This window comes from Stegostoma tigrinum, chromosome 11 (assembly GCF_030684315.1).
Source record: "Stegostoma tigrinum isolate sSteTig4 chromosome 11, sSteTig4.hap1, whole genome shotgun sequence".
NCBI lineage: Eukaryota > Metazoa > Chordata > Chondrichthyes > Orectolobiformes > Stegostomatidae > Stegostoma > Stegostoma tigrinum.
The window spans coordinates 64985564-64999401 of NC_081364.1; the positions used below are offsets into that span (position 1 = coordinate 64985564).

Here is a 13838-nt window from a genome sequence, read left to right on the forward strand (position 1 = left end):
GTTTGCTTTTAAGTATTTATAAAGGGGAGGCTGACCCACCCCCACCCCACTATCACTATACCCTGCGCCCCATATCTGCCTGAATCACAATCACAATCCTGTTCCTGACCATTAATGATCTCCCAATTCTGCAGCAGTGTGTGATTGTGACCTGGAATGACTCCAGGTTTGTGCCAACGCTCCTCAAGCAGCAGAATTACCATTCTTCCAGATCTTGTTCAATAGGAATGTAGTGCTGTCTGTAAATCCCTACATGCTGCAGTTATAGAACAGCACTTCTGTCATTGTCAATCTGAGCAGCTATTTATTTTAATTGGGTAAAAATAACTGTTCTATCAGATTTTTCAATTGTAAAACTTATTCCATCAGTCTTGGTAGTCTCAAAGGTAGGTAACAGATTATTAACTTTGAATACCTGCATCACTTAGAGCAAAATTAAAATGACATTATTCACCAACCAAGTCACTTGTCCTGTGATTTCATGCCAAGATTTGTTTACAATTTTGAAATTCTGGCCCTCACTCTCACCACTTTTCCTTGTAGGTCCACTCTCAGGACCTGCTTTATCCCTGTTCTCTCCTTTTCTCTATTCTGCAGGTCCATTTTGAATGTACTTCTTTGCAATCTGCAGCCTGTGCTTGTACTCCTGTGTACTGTGCTATGATGGTTTGCAATCTGGAAATGTCTTTGACAGCTGTGTCCGGAGTTGCTGAAAACAAAATATTCCCTTAAGGAAGTGTCTCTGTGGCTACTGCACAACCCCATGCTGGATTGAAGCTTTCAGAACGAATATGGACTGTGCTGAGGGAACCCTCGTTGATTGTCCTATCTCTCTTCCTCCACACTCACAGTAGAGGGAGACTACAGCAGCTTTGCTGTCCACCCCCCCCCCCCCCCACCACCACCACGCGTGTGCACATGCACGCGCCACACACCAGTTAACACCACCTACCTTACTCAATACCAGGGGTGGCATGGTCATGGGTCATGTCCGTGAGGGAATCATGAGTGTGAGCTGATGATTTCTTCAGAAGGGATGGCTGAGAGGAGATATGATAGACATACGAACAACCATGAGTAGTCTTGGAGAAACTGTCCCCATTAGCGGAGGAAGCAATAATGTGAGGGCCCAGATTCGAGGTAATTGACAGTAACAGTGGTGACCTGAGGTGAAGTTTGTCCACCTGAGTGGACAGGATCTGGAATGCACTGCCTGAATGTCTACTTGAAATCTGGAATATTATTAGGAAAGGGAGACATTGATGCATTGCTGCTTTGGAGAGTCAGCACAAAATCAGTGGTTTGAGTGGTTTCATCCTTCGCTATACCATTCTGTAAAAACTAACAACCTGTTTCTATTTGACATAAGAGTGTAGAGCTGGATGAACACAACAGGCCAAGCAGCATCAGAAGAGCAGGAAAGCTGACCTTTCGGGTCGAGACCTTCTTCAGAAATTTCTGAAGAACGGGCTAGGCCTGAAATGTCAGCTTCACTGCTCCTCTGATGCTGCTTGGCCTGCTGTGTTCGTCCAGCTCTACACCTTGTTATCTCAGATTCTCCAGCATCGGCAGTTCCTACTATCACCGTAACCTGTTTCTGTTTTCCTTGTTCATAGGTCGGCTTTGTGAACTGTTTGAAGTTTTCTAGTTCAGGTGACTTCTTGGTGGCTGGCATAGGGCAAGAGCACAGGTAAGGGACATGGGTACCAACCTCCATCCCCATCACAGCCACTTGGACTTTCCTGGGGGCATTCTCTGGTGGGAAGTCAGTAGAACTGTCAGTAGAGACAGCATAAAATAAAATCCAATGTGCTATCCATCTCCCACTGACTTTTCTGGTGCTCTGGTTACTCCGATCCTGTGGGAATTCCAGACTGACACATTTGAGACTTTTTGAACCCATTTGCTGTATTGTGGATAATGGTCATTTGAATTTACAAGCACAGTATTGGGCTGACGTGGAATTGTAGCATTAAAAGCTCCAACATTGAATTGAGAAGCACTCACTACTTACTTACTGGTGTGATCCCTACCTGTTCAGTTGTAGTTCTGTTTGTGACCTTTTGAACATTTCCAAACAACCTAATGATCACTGTGTATATCCAAAGTGTCAGAGGAACGGATAACAAACACTGTGCCAGGGAATGAACTGTTTGGGAAGGTTATAGAGAGGCCAGGTTGCTGCTGATTAGATCTGTACTGAAAAGTGACTTCAGTTCCTGGTCACTCACTGAAAACTATTAAAACAGTTAAATGTGGTGTTAAAGTGTACCACTCCTTCGTCAATTCCAAGGAAGACGAGGGATCCACTTCAGCCCAACATCATCCCACCACCTTCCCCTCACCCAGTGCGTATGGTGGGTGATTCAGGCCTGTCATCTTCCTCAGGTTTGGACATATCAATGAAGTGACCTTTGGCCTGAGATGATAGAAAGTAAGCTGCCATTCTCGTCGAAACAGGAGCAGGCCATTGGTCTGGTCAAGCCAGCTCCATCATTCTGAGACAGCACGGCAGCTCAGTGGTTAGCACTGTTGCCTCACAGCTCCAGGGATCCGGGCTTGATTCCAACCTCAGATGTGTGTGGAGCTTGTGCATTTTCCCTGTGTGTGCGGGTTCCTTCCGGATGCTCTGGTTTCCTCCCACAGTCTAAAGATGTGCAGGCTAGGTGGAAATCGCCGTGGAGATACAGGGTTACGGGGTTGGGATGGGGTGGGTCTGGGTGGAATGCTTTTCAGATAGTCAGCGTGGACTTGATGGGCTGAATGGCCTGCTTCCACACTGTAGGGACTGATTCTAGTCTGGGGCTGATCTGTATATCTCAACTCCTTTCCTCCATATCTTATGATCATCTTCCAACTATATGCCCGCAAAACAAAAACAAGTGCAAAACGAAAAGGATTTGGCAATCGGGCAGAGAGCTTTTTAAGTTGTTCTGTCAATTTGTGCAGTAATACAGGTCTCATTTGTTCTCAGCAGCATTTCACTGTGCAATGTCTCTGTCTCCCCCCACCTTCCCCCTTCCCCCCCCCGCTTCCCCCTCTGTCTCTGTCTCCCACACCCCGTTCCCCCTCTGTCTCTCTCCATCCATATATAATATATATCAAAAAAGACATATCCTGAGAGTATGTGTGTGGACATGGCAGCACATACTGCTCAGACTTGAAGTAATTGCCTGCTTTGCCTGGGGGATACTGCCTCTACACTTTTCAGTACTCTGTTGACTGTGATCCTTCACGTTTGATCTTTTCACAGTGTTTACTCTATTCTGGCAAAGCAGTTATTTTTCCCTAGTTTCAATGTGATTACTTGCAGCTATCATTACCAGGCCGTTTCAGAGATAGTAGGAACTGCAGATGCTGGAGATTCTGAGGTAGCAAGGTGTAGAGCTGGATGAACACGGCAGGCCGAGGAGCAGGAAGGCTGACCAGGCCTAGACAGGGTCTTAGAAGGGCCCCGACCTGAAACGGCAGCCTTCCTGCCTCTCTGCTGCTTGGCCTGCCGTGTTCATCCAGCTCTAAACCTTGTTATCTCATTACCAGGCTGTGTTGAGACGTGTACCTTGCGACGTTTTTCTATGGCCACTTGCGTTTGTAAAGCACCTTGATAAGTAATGGATGTATTTAGCTCCTTAATTCATTACTTAGTCAAGGGAAAAAGAATTTGCATTTCAATAATGCCTTAACCATCTCCATGCCAAAGTGCTTTTCAGCATTACTTTCCAGAAGGGGATAAATTAGTAACAACTGCTGTAATGTGGGAAATATGGCAGGTAATGTGATACTGAGTCATTCTCCTGATTTGTTTAAATGAGCCCGCTTTGGACTGATTGGCAAGCGGGAGTTTAGAGGTGTCACCGGTTTTCCTGGCTGATCACTTGTGCCATGTTCCTATCTGGTGGCCTGCTGACATTAGTGTGTATAGATTTAGCTGGAGTTTCTGTACCTGTCAAAATTTAGCAATTTGGGGTTAAGAGCCAATTAGTAAAGATTTTGACAGATAACTGTGACTGTTGAACCACACCTTTGCAAGAGTTAAGGACACAGTGATTGGAATTGGTTTAACATTAGAGCTCCAAAGTGGACGAGGAGTTCCTGGGAACTTTGCATTCACATTTGAATTGCTCTGAAGTACTGTATACTGTTGAATGTGCCAAAGTTTGAATGAATTAAATTTCAGCTTCTCGTTGCAGGTTAGGCCGCTGGTGGAGACTGAAAGAAGCCAAGAATGGAATCTGTATTATCCCACTGAAAAAGACACCACCCAAACAACAGTCTGGAGACAACATGTAGTTCTGGTGTGCCTGATGTTTCTTCTGAATGTCAGTGAACACTCTGTGAACTCAATGACTTTGAGAGCCTATTTTTGTGAATAAAATGATGGTGAAATCTGTTTGCCATGCTTCTCCAGTCGGTCCTTTTCCAAGAGAGCCTGCTCTGTTTGCTCCTGCTGGTGTTGTTGTAAGCCTGGCCCACCCTTGATTTCTGTACTTTGTTATCAAAGAAACTGGCAAGGCAATCTCCAATCACCTGTGGAATTGGGTCTCAACTGGTAACGCAGGTTGTAGATGACGAGAGCAGTTTATACCTTAGCCAACATAACTTTTATCTGAATTCTCATTTTGATTTATATTGGTCTTTTTTAATTTTCTTTAAAACCGTGCATAAGTGGAATCTTCAGAAAAGCTTTACTCAACACAAAGGTACCTTTTAAATGACGTAAACTCTACAGTATGTGAATCCACACTCAGAGGGAGGAGGAGGAAGATTGATACAGATTGGAGCTTCAATTTGTGAATGTTGTGAGCACTACTTATGGTTGGGTGTCAGCCTGGTGAGAATGTAATGCAGGGCTACCTGCATGCCAAAACCAAAAGTAGCAAGCAGTGGTCAGGGCTCAGTAGTCCCACAACCAACAAATCAGATCTTAGCTTTGCAGTCCTGCCACATCTAGTCATGAATGGTGATGGATAATTAAACAACTCACATGAGAAGGCATCTCTACAGCCTCATTCTTAATAATAGGGGAGCCAAGTGTACCAGTGCAGAGAGAAGGCTGAAGCATTCGTGGCAAGCTTCAGCCAGATGTAACAATTGGATGTCTATTTTATCCTCTTCTAGTGATCTCCAGCCTCATTGAATTGGCTGAAGACTGGTATCGATGTAATATCAAGGAAGGATGGGACTCACTGATACTGCAAAAACTATACAACCCAGCAATGTTCCAACAGTAGTGCTGAAGACTTGTGCTCCAGAACTCACCACTCCCCTAGCCAAGCTTTTCTAGAATACTGGCATCTACCTGACACAGGAAAATTGCCCAGGTATCTCCTGAGCATAAAAAGCCTGATAAACCCAATCTACCTGTTTACAGTCAGTCCACTCTTGATCAGCAGTAAAGTTTTGGAGTCTGTTATTGACAGTACTCTTAATAACACTTGCTCAGGAATAATCTATTTACTGACACTCCAATTTCAACAGTGTCTCTTAACTCCTAACCTCATTACAGCCTCTGTTCTAAATTAGACAAGAGCTGAATTCCAGACTGCTAGGAAAACGAAACCCTATTTGACAGTGAGAAATCAAGGAGCCCCAAAACAGTTGAAATCAGGAGAAACTCCCTGCTGGTTTCAATCAAACTAACACAGGAAGTTGGTTGTGGATGGCTGTCATCTCAGCTCCAGGATATCAATGTGTGGGAGTTCCTCAGGATAGTGGCCTAGATCGATGACCTGCCTGCCATAATGCTGATAATTGCACAATGTTCAGCACCGTTCAGATACTGAAGCAGTCCATGTTCAAATGTAGCAAGATCTGGACAATGTCCAGGCTTGGGCTGAGAAGTGACAAGTAACATTCACACCACATAAAGGCCAGGCTATGACCATCACCAATAAGAAAATCTAACCATCGCTGTTAATATTCAATGGTATTATTACTGACTCCACCCCCCCTCCATATCCTAAGGAATACTATTGACAGGAAACTTCACTGGACTTGTCATAAACAGAGGCTACAAGAGGAGGTTAGAGGTTAGGATTCCTGCAATGAGCAACTCACCTCCTGTCTCCTCAAAGCCTGTCCAACATCTCCAAGGTCCAAGTCAGCAGTGTGATGGGACACTCCTCACTTGTCTGGATAGGTGCAGCTCCAATAACACTGTAGAAGCTTGATACCAGCCAGGCCAAAGCAGCTCACTTGTTTGGTACCACATTGACAATCATCCAATCCTGCCACCAGTGATGCTCAATAGCAGCAATGGATACTATGTACAAGACACACTACGGAAATTCACCAAAGATCCTCAGACAGCACCTTCCAAATCCAACCCTTTTGAAGAAAAAAGAGATGCATCACCACCTGCAAGTGCTGGCCCTACATTTCAAGGACATTTCAACACAAGGTTCAAGAAAGTCGCTCAGCACCACCTCCTTGAGGGCATTTGGGGTAGTTAGTGAATTCTGGCCTGATCACCACTGCTCACAATCCCACAAACATTCTTTTATTTAAAAATATGCTGGCTTACACAGTTCAAATAATTGGTTCATTATTTTCACCAATGCACTTTGTCTCCAAACCACAAATCTTCAGGATCTATACCAATGTTCATTCTGATCCCTCCCATGTATTGCTTCCCCCCTTTTGTATAGAAGTTGTGAGATTTATTCAATCAGGGATACTAGAATTGCTCGCAAATTCATTGATACTTTCCAATGAATGTTGTCCAAATCTTGCTGCATGCAGGGAAAAATCATCTTTGTTATTTAGGGAGTTGCAAGTGGAACTAAAACCTGTTGTATCAGTGAAGAAACCCAATCCTGTCCATATGAAGGAGGGAATGAGACTGCCTTGAATTTAGGAACACCACCCTGAGGAGCTCTGACTGTCATTTCTACTCCTCCGACAGGAAAGTGCAGTTAACAACATGGCCCTCAGGCAAAGCATCAACCTCTTCAGTGAACCATGGTTTGAGTTTGTGTGTGTGTGAACTCGGGTCTTTTAGTTTCAAACTCTCTGCAAACATTTTCATCGACCCCATTTTTGGAGTATGTCATGGTATGTAGGACAGTATGGACTGTTTCAGGGATTTCTTTTCTATTCATTCATACACAGAATGTGAGTGCCACTGGCTGGGTAGAGGATAGGGGAGCATAGATAAGACACAACCATGTGACTGGGTCTGGAGTTGCATTTAGGCCAGAACATGTAAGGATGACAGATTTCTTCTCAATAGTGCATTAATGAACCAGAGGGGTTCCTCTTGACAATTGGCAGTAGCTTCAGGGTCGTCATTGTCTGCCTTCTAATTCCAGATATTTACTAGCTACATATCCCACCATCTGCCATGGGGAGGCAATGGCCCAGAGGTATTATCACTAGCCCGATAATCCAGAGCCCCAGGTAATGCTCCGGGAAAAACCGAAAGAACAGTGGATGTTGTAAATCAGAAACAAAAACAGAAATTGCTGGTAAAGCTCAGCAGGTCTGGCAGCATCTGTGGAGAAAAATCAAAGTTAATATCTTCTCGTAACTGAGGATGTGTCACTTGACCCGAAACGATAACTCTGATTTCTCTCCTCAGATGCCAGACTAGCTGAGCTTTTGCATCAATTTCCGTTTTTGATGTTAATGTTCTGGGGCCTTGGGTTCAAATCTCAAGATGGTGGAATTTGAACTCAATAAAAAAATCTCGATTTAAGACTGTAACGATGGCCGTGAAACCATTTTCAATTGTCAGGAAAACCCTGTTTGGCTCACTAATGCCCTGTAGGGAAGGAAACTGCCAGCCTTACCTGGTCTGGCCTAAATGTGACTCCAGGCCCACAGCAATGTGGTTGACTCCCAACTACTATCTGGACAATTTGGGATGGACAATACATATTGGCCCAGTCAGTGACATCCACATCCAATGAATGAATTCTTAAAAAGTTTGAATGGAGTCTTCCAAGCATTACCAGGATCTCTGGATTGATTGTTTCAGTAGTCCATTGGCCTTCCCTGTTTGAGGATTGACTCAGTGTTCCTGGAATGACATCTGCGTAATACTCTTTAACCAGCACCTTATCAGCTTGATAAAGCTTCTGTTATGGGCTCTCTCTTTCTTTCTCTCTCTCTCTTTCTCTCTTTCGTTCTCTCTCTCAGAATCTTTCTCTTTGTCTCTTTCTTTCTCTCTCTCTTCCGTACTCTCTCAGAATCTTTCTTTCTCCCTCTCTCCCTCCCCGATCCCCCCCCCACCTTTTATCCTTCCCATAGCCGTGGTATCATTGCTGACTGTTCAGTCCCCCCGAAACGGAGTTGGCACACGGCTTGATGGCAAAGCAGAGCTGAGCGGATATATTTCAGTGTGTTTGTTTTTTTGTCTATGCTGTCACTCATCAAAAGCATCAATCCAGCCAGTATATCAGTGTTGGCAGTGTGTGCCCACAATATGTGCATACTGTGAATTTCATCCGCTAAGGTACAGCCGGAGCAAGTGAAGTCTTTGGCATGGAGGCTGTTTTTATTCCTGAAAGCTGATCTTTAGAATCACCTGAGAAAACAAGCTCCTGGCAAGGTCAAGAAGGTGGCACTAGACTTTTTTTTCTCTTTGTTCATTCACGGGATGAGGGTGTCACTGACCAGGCAACATTTATTGCTCATCCCTAATTACCCAGAGGGCAGTTCAGAGTCAACCACATTTAGAATCATAGGATCCCCACAGTGTGGAAGCAGGCCCTTCGGCCCAACAAGTCCACACCAACCCTCAGAGCATCCGACCCACACCCCTTCCCCTTTCACCCACCTAATCTACACCTTGCTGAATTCTACGGGCAATTTAGCATGGCCAATCCACATCTTTGGACCGTGGGAGGAAACCGGAGCACCCAGAGGGAACCCGTCTTTGTGGGACTGGAGTCACATGTAGGCCAGACCAAGAAAGGATGGCAGTTCCTTTCCCTAAAGGGCATTAGTGAAACCAGATGGGTTTTTCCCCAATAATCAACAATAGATTCATGGTCATCATTAGATTCTTAATTCCAGATATTTTATTGAATTCAAATTCCATCATCTGCCATGGTGGGATTCAAACCCAGGTCCACCGAACATTATCTGGGTCTCTAGATTATAAGTAATCCAGTAGTAATAACACTAGGCCATTGCCTTTCCATACACTGTGTGCCTGCTTTCTGTACCTATTCATAATGGAATCCCGTATCCAGTGGACTTGCATGTTGTCAGAACGATATATTGTCACTGAATTACATAGCTAGAACTTGACCCATGAAGTGGGACATGACAGTGTGTTCCACAGGAGACTTTTCCCCTCTCAGAACAAGATACTTGACCAATTCAGTTTTAAATGGTGGAACTGATTCCATCAAAATGAAACATAACTATGAATAAAAGTGGAAGGATTGAAGTAGACTTTCATTTTACATGACCACCATTTGTTTTAGGTGCTTTACAGTAAACATCCCCACTTTTAACTTTACAATGGACGGAAGGTCATTGATGAACCAGCTGAAGACTACCCTGAGGAGCTCCTGCAGAGATGTGCTGGAACTGAGATGACTGACCTCCAACAAACACGACCGTCTTCCTATGTGCCAGATATGACTCCACCTGCTGGACAGTTCGCCCCCTGATACCCATAGATTCCAGTTTTGCTAGGCCTCCTTGGTACCACACTCGGTCAAATGTAGGCTTGAGCTCAGGAGCTGAACGGCCCGCTCAGAACACAAGCTGGTTGTCACTGAGCAGGGTATTACTGAACAAATGCCCCTTCATAGCACTGTCAGTGGTCCCCATCCATCATGTCACTGATGGTCGAGAACAGACTGATAGCCAGGTCGGATTTGCCCTGCTTTTTGTGGCCAGGACATACCTGGGCAATTTTCCATATTGTGGAATGTTGTTGTTGTTATTCTGCTTGGAATATCAACCACCTCACATGGGGGTCCACTTCTCCATTAGGACCCCCAAAGGGGGCAGACAAGCACATTTCAAAAAGTGAAGGTTTTTACACAATATCACATTCATTTTAAAAAGAAAGGATGTGTCAAAATGTAAATAATTTGCTGAGCAAGAGTAGAAGTCAATGATAACTTGTTTTAAAAAAAGTTGTGAATAAAGACTATTAAAAATCGACAAAAGCAGAGCAAGCTAAAACATTGTTTTTTGCTCTGCTCTGCTCTGAGCTGCTCACAGTGATATTTTGCGGGTATGTGGCAGTTACCTTCCAGCCTGCGTGTTGCACCCCTCTCTCAGCCCCTGAGTGGATAGATTATTGGAAATAGAACCAAAGTGTGTACTGTTCAATCCCAATCTCGGGGTGCCACACAGTCACCCCCATCGATTCACCCCACTCATCTCACTCCCACTCAGTTATTGACAGCATGGTCCCCATGTAGCTGCTGCCCTCTTGTGGACAGGGAGAGATTGTGGGTTTGGAAGGTGCTGCCGGAGGAGCCTTCAGAAGCTGCAAACATCTCTGCAGGCCTCACTTGAATACAGAGCAGAAGAACCTGCTGGATATCCCAGTCAAAGACTGACTCAAGCTCCCAGGTGTCACTGAATTCTCTGGGGGTATCCAGTTTGCTGTGGCTACATGTCAGGGTTGAAGAGCTAACCTGGCCCTACGGGAGAAGCTGAACTTTGGTATACTTGTTATCTGTACAGATTGTCACTAGTTGTGAATATCAATCCAACCTTCTTATAGAAGTTGACAGCTTGGCCATATCATTTTGCAAGTCACGTAGGAAATGATTTCAATTATTCAAATTGAGGAGATGAAGTCTGAGAGATAATGTCTGTGATTTTTCTCTAAGCTGGTGCGGTGTTCAGCATCGTCTTGGGATTGACCTCAAGTTGTGCAGAGTGTTGTTGGATGTAATTATTGTCATCTGTCAAACCCCATCCCTGGCTTCAGGAATTGTGGAAACTTGAATCGCCCTTTAAACCTGTGACACTGCCATCACTGATCAGTGCAGAGAGCAATGCTGTCATTTTAGGATTGATGCAAATACATATGTGCATAGCAAAGAAACTGTGCGTGGTAGGGAGCGATGTATGTTAGCGCAGCTGTACATGATAGAGGTGTTGTGCAAGGGGAGGCAGTTGTGCACTGTAGGGGAGCTGTACATGGTAGGATAGCTGTGCATGTTGGATCAGCTGTGCGTTGTAGTGAGCAGTCCACGGTAGGGCAGCTCAGCATGTAGGGCAGCTATGTATTTTAGGAGAGCTGTGCATAGTACGGAAGCTGTGCATAGAGAGGGAGATGTGCACAGTATGGCAGTTGTGCATTGTTGGGAGCTGTCCATGGTAGAAAAGCTGTGCGTGGAAGGGCAGATGTGCATGATAGGGGAGCTCTGCTGTGCACAGTAGGGGTGCTGTGCGTGGTAGGGAGTTGTGCTTGGTAGGGTAACACTGCATTGTAGGTTGGCTGTGCATGTTAGGGCATTTGTGCATGTAGGGAGCAGTCAATGGTTGGACAGCTCTGTATTTTAGGGAAGCAATGCATGGTAGGGGAGCTGCGCATGTTACAGGAGCTAAGCATAGTAAGGAGCTATGCATGGTAGTGGAGCTGAGTATAGGGAGGAAGCTTCAGTGTAAAAACAAAATGTCCTAAAGGAGTCCAAGATGTCGAGGAGCAGCCCCTTTCTCTGGTTGGGCTGAGGGACTGGAAATGGGGATTTTCTTGAATGTACAGAAGAGCAATGTGAAAGTGATCACAAATGAAACTAGCAGCAACACAGGGAAAGACTGAATGATTCTGGATGGTCAGCTGCAACGGAAGAACACACTGTGAGGTCTGGAGAAATAGTTAGTGATATCTTGAAAAATGTCCATATCAGAAAGGAGGAGGTGCTGGATGTCTTAAAATGCATAAACGTGGATAAATCCCTGGGACCTGATCAGGTGTACCCCAGAACTGTGTGGGAAGCTAGGAAAGTGATTGCTGGGCCCCCTGCTGAGATATTTTGTATCAGCAATAGCCAGGTGCCAGAAGACTGGAGGATGGCTAATGTGATGCCATTATTTAAGAAAAGTGCTAAGGAAAAGCCAGGGAACTGTAGACCAGTGAGCCTGATGCCAGTGGAGGGAAAGTTGTTGGAGGGGATTCTGAAGGACAGGATTTACGTGTATTTGGAAAGACAGGGGCTGATTAGGTATAGTCAACATGGTTCTGTGGGAAATCATGTCTCACTAACTTAATTGAGCTTTTTTGTAGAAGTGACAAAGAAAATTGATGAAGGCAGAGTGGTGGATGTTGTCTATTTGGACTTCAGCAAAGGTGTTCAATAAGGTTCCACATGGTAGACTGCTTAGCAAGGTTAGAGCACATGGAATACAGGGACAGCTAGTTGTTTGGATACAAAAATGACTTGAAAGTAGGAGACAGAGGCTGGTGACAGAGGGTTGCTTTTCAGACTGGAGGCCTTTGATCAGCATGTGCCAGAAGGATCAGTGCTGGGTCCACTGCTTTTTTCATTTATATAAATGATTTGGATGTGAACAAAGGAGGTACGGTTAGTAGGTTTGCAGATGACACCAAAATAGGTGGTGTAGTGGACACAAACGAAGGTTACCTCAGACTACAACGGGACCTTGATCAGATGGGCCAATGGGCTGAGGAGTGGCAGATGGAGTTTAATTTAGATAAATGTGAGGGGATGCATTTTGGAAAGGCAAATCAGGGCAGGACTTATACACTTAATGACAAGGTCCTGGGGTCTCTGAACAAAGAGACATTGGGGTGCAGATTCGTTGTTTCTTGAAAATAGAGTTGCAGGTAGACAGGATAGTAAAGGTGTTCAGTATGCTTGCCTTTATGTCAGTACATTGAGAATAGGAGCTGTGAGGTCATGTTGCAACTGTACAGGACATTGGTTAGGGCATTTTTGGAGTATTGCTTTCAGTTCTGGTCTCCCTGCTACAGGAAAAAATGTTGTGCAACTTGAAAGGGTTCAGAAAATATGTACAAGGACGTTGCCAGGGTCGGAGGTTTTGAGCTATCAGAAGAGGCTGGATAGACTGGGGCTATTTTCCCTGGACCATCAGAGGCTGAAGGGTGACCTTATAGAGGTTGATAAAATGATAAGGGGCATGGATAGAGTGAATAGGCAAGGTCTTTTGCCCAGGGTGGGCAAGTCCAAAACTAAAGGGCATAGGTTTAAGATGAGAGGAGAAAGATTTAAAAGAGACCTGAGGGGAAACATTTTCACACAGAGGGTGGTGTGTGTATGGAATATGCCGCCAGAGGAAGTAGTGGAGACTGGTACAGTTACACTATTTACAATGCATCTGAACGGGAATATGAAGAGGAAGAGTTTAGAGGGATGTGAGGCAAATGCTGCCAAATGGGACTAGATTTCTTTAGGATATCTGGTCAGCATGGACAGGTTGGACCAAAGAGTTTTCGTGCTGTACAGCTTTGTGACTCTATAACTGCACTGCAGCTGAATGTTATTTACAGTTCCCTTCCGTCACATTGTTCCAAAGCTCTGAGGGGCACTCTTTGACCTGGAGATTTCTCTGAGAATTGTTTTTCACCTTGTGATTTTATTTGTGAGACTCCTCTCCCCAATGAAGGAAACATCTCTTACTTAACGCTTATTGGAATGTGTTACATTTCCCAGTGGCCTCTCCCCGACCACTAGAAAAAGCATCAAAGGTGTGGATTTGAATGTTTTTGAGACGGGAACAGTAACCTTTCTTTATGCTGCTTTTACTGTGCCCCGAGAGTTTATCAAAACATGTCCAATTATTCACCAAAGCGGGTAAGGCTTGGTTTGATTCTAACTGCCCTAAAGCTTTTGGCAACCATTTCTTTATTGTGAGGCAACCCGTGTGCGTTTCCT

At 44.8% G+C, this 13838-nt stretch overlaps 2 protein-coding genes across 3 annotated transcripts in view; one reads left to right on the forward strand and one right to left on the reverse strand.

Moving 5' to 3' along the window:
- The window catches only part of rrp9 (ribosomal RNA processing 9, U3 small nucleolar RNA binding protein), a 35327-nt gene extending 30937 nt beyond the window's left edge, over window positions 1-4390 (forward strand). The window contains exons 14-15 of one of the 2 annotated variants that reach the window (XM_048547502.2): window positions 1617-1690; window positions 4191-4390. In XM_048547502.2, the coding sequence (XP_048403459.1) occupies window positions 1617-1690; window positions 4191-4290 (174 nt within the window). In that variant the 3' untranslated portion in view covers window positions 4291-4390. The remainder of the gene's footprint in view (window positions 1-1616; window positions 1691-4190) is intronic. The other variant, XM_048547501.2, reaches the window with a different exon arrangement.
- Window positions 1-13838, reverse strand: part of LOC125460255 (metabotropic glutamate receptor 2) — a 93721-nt gene that overhangs the window by 12776 nt on the left and 67107 nt on the right. The gene's annotated exons all lie outside the window — the stretch shown is intronic.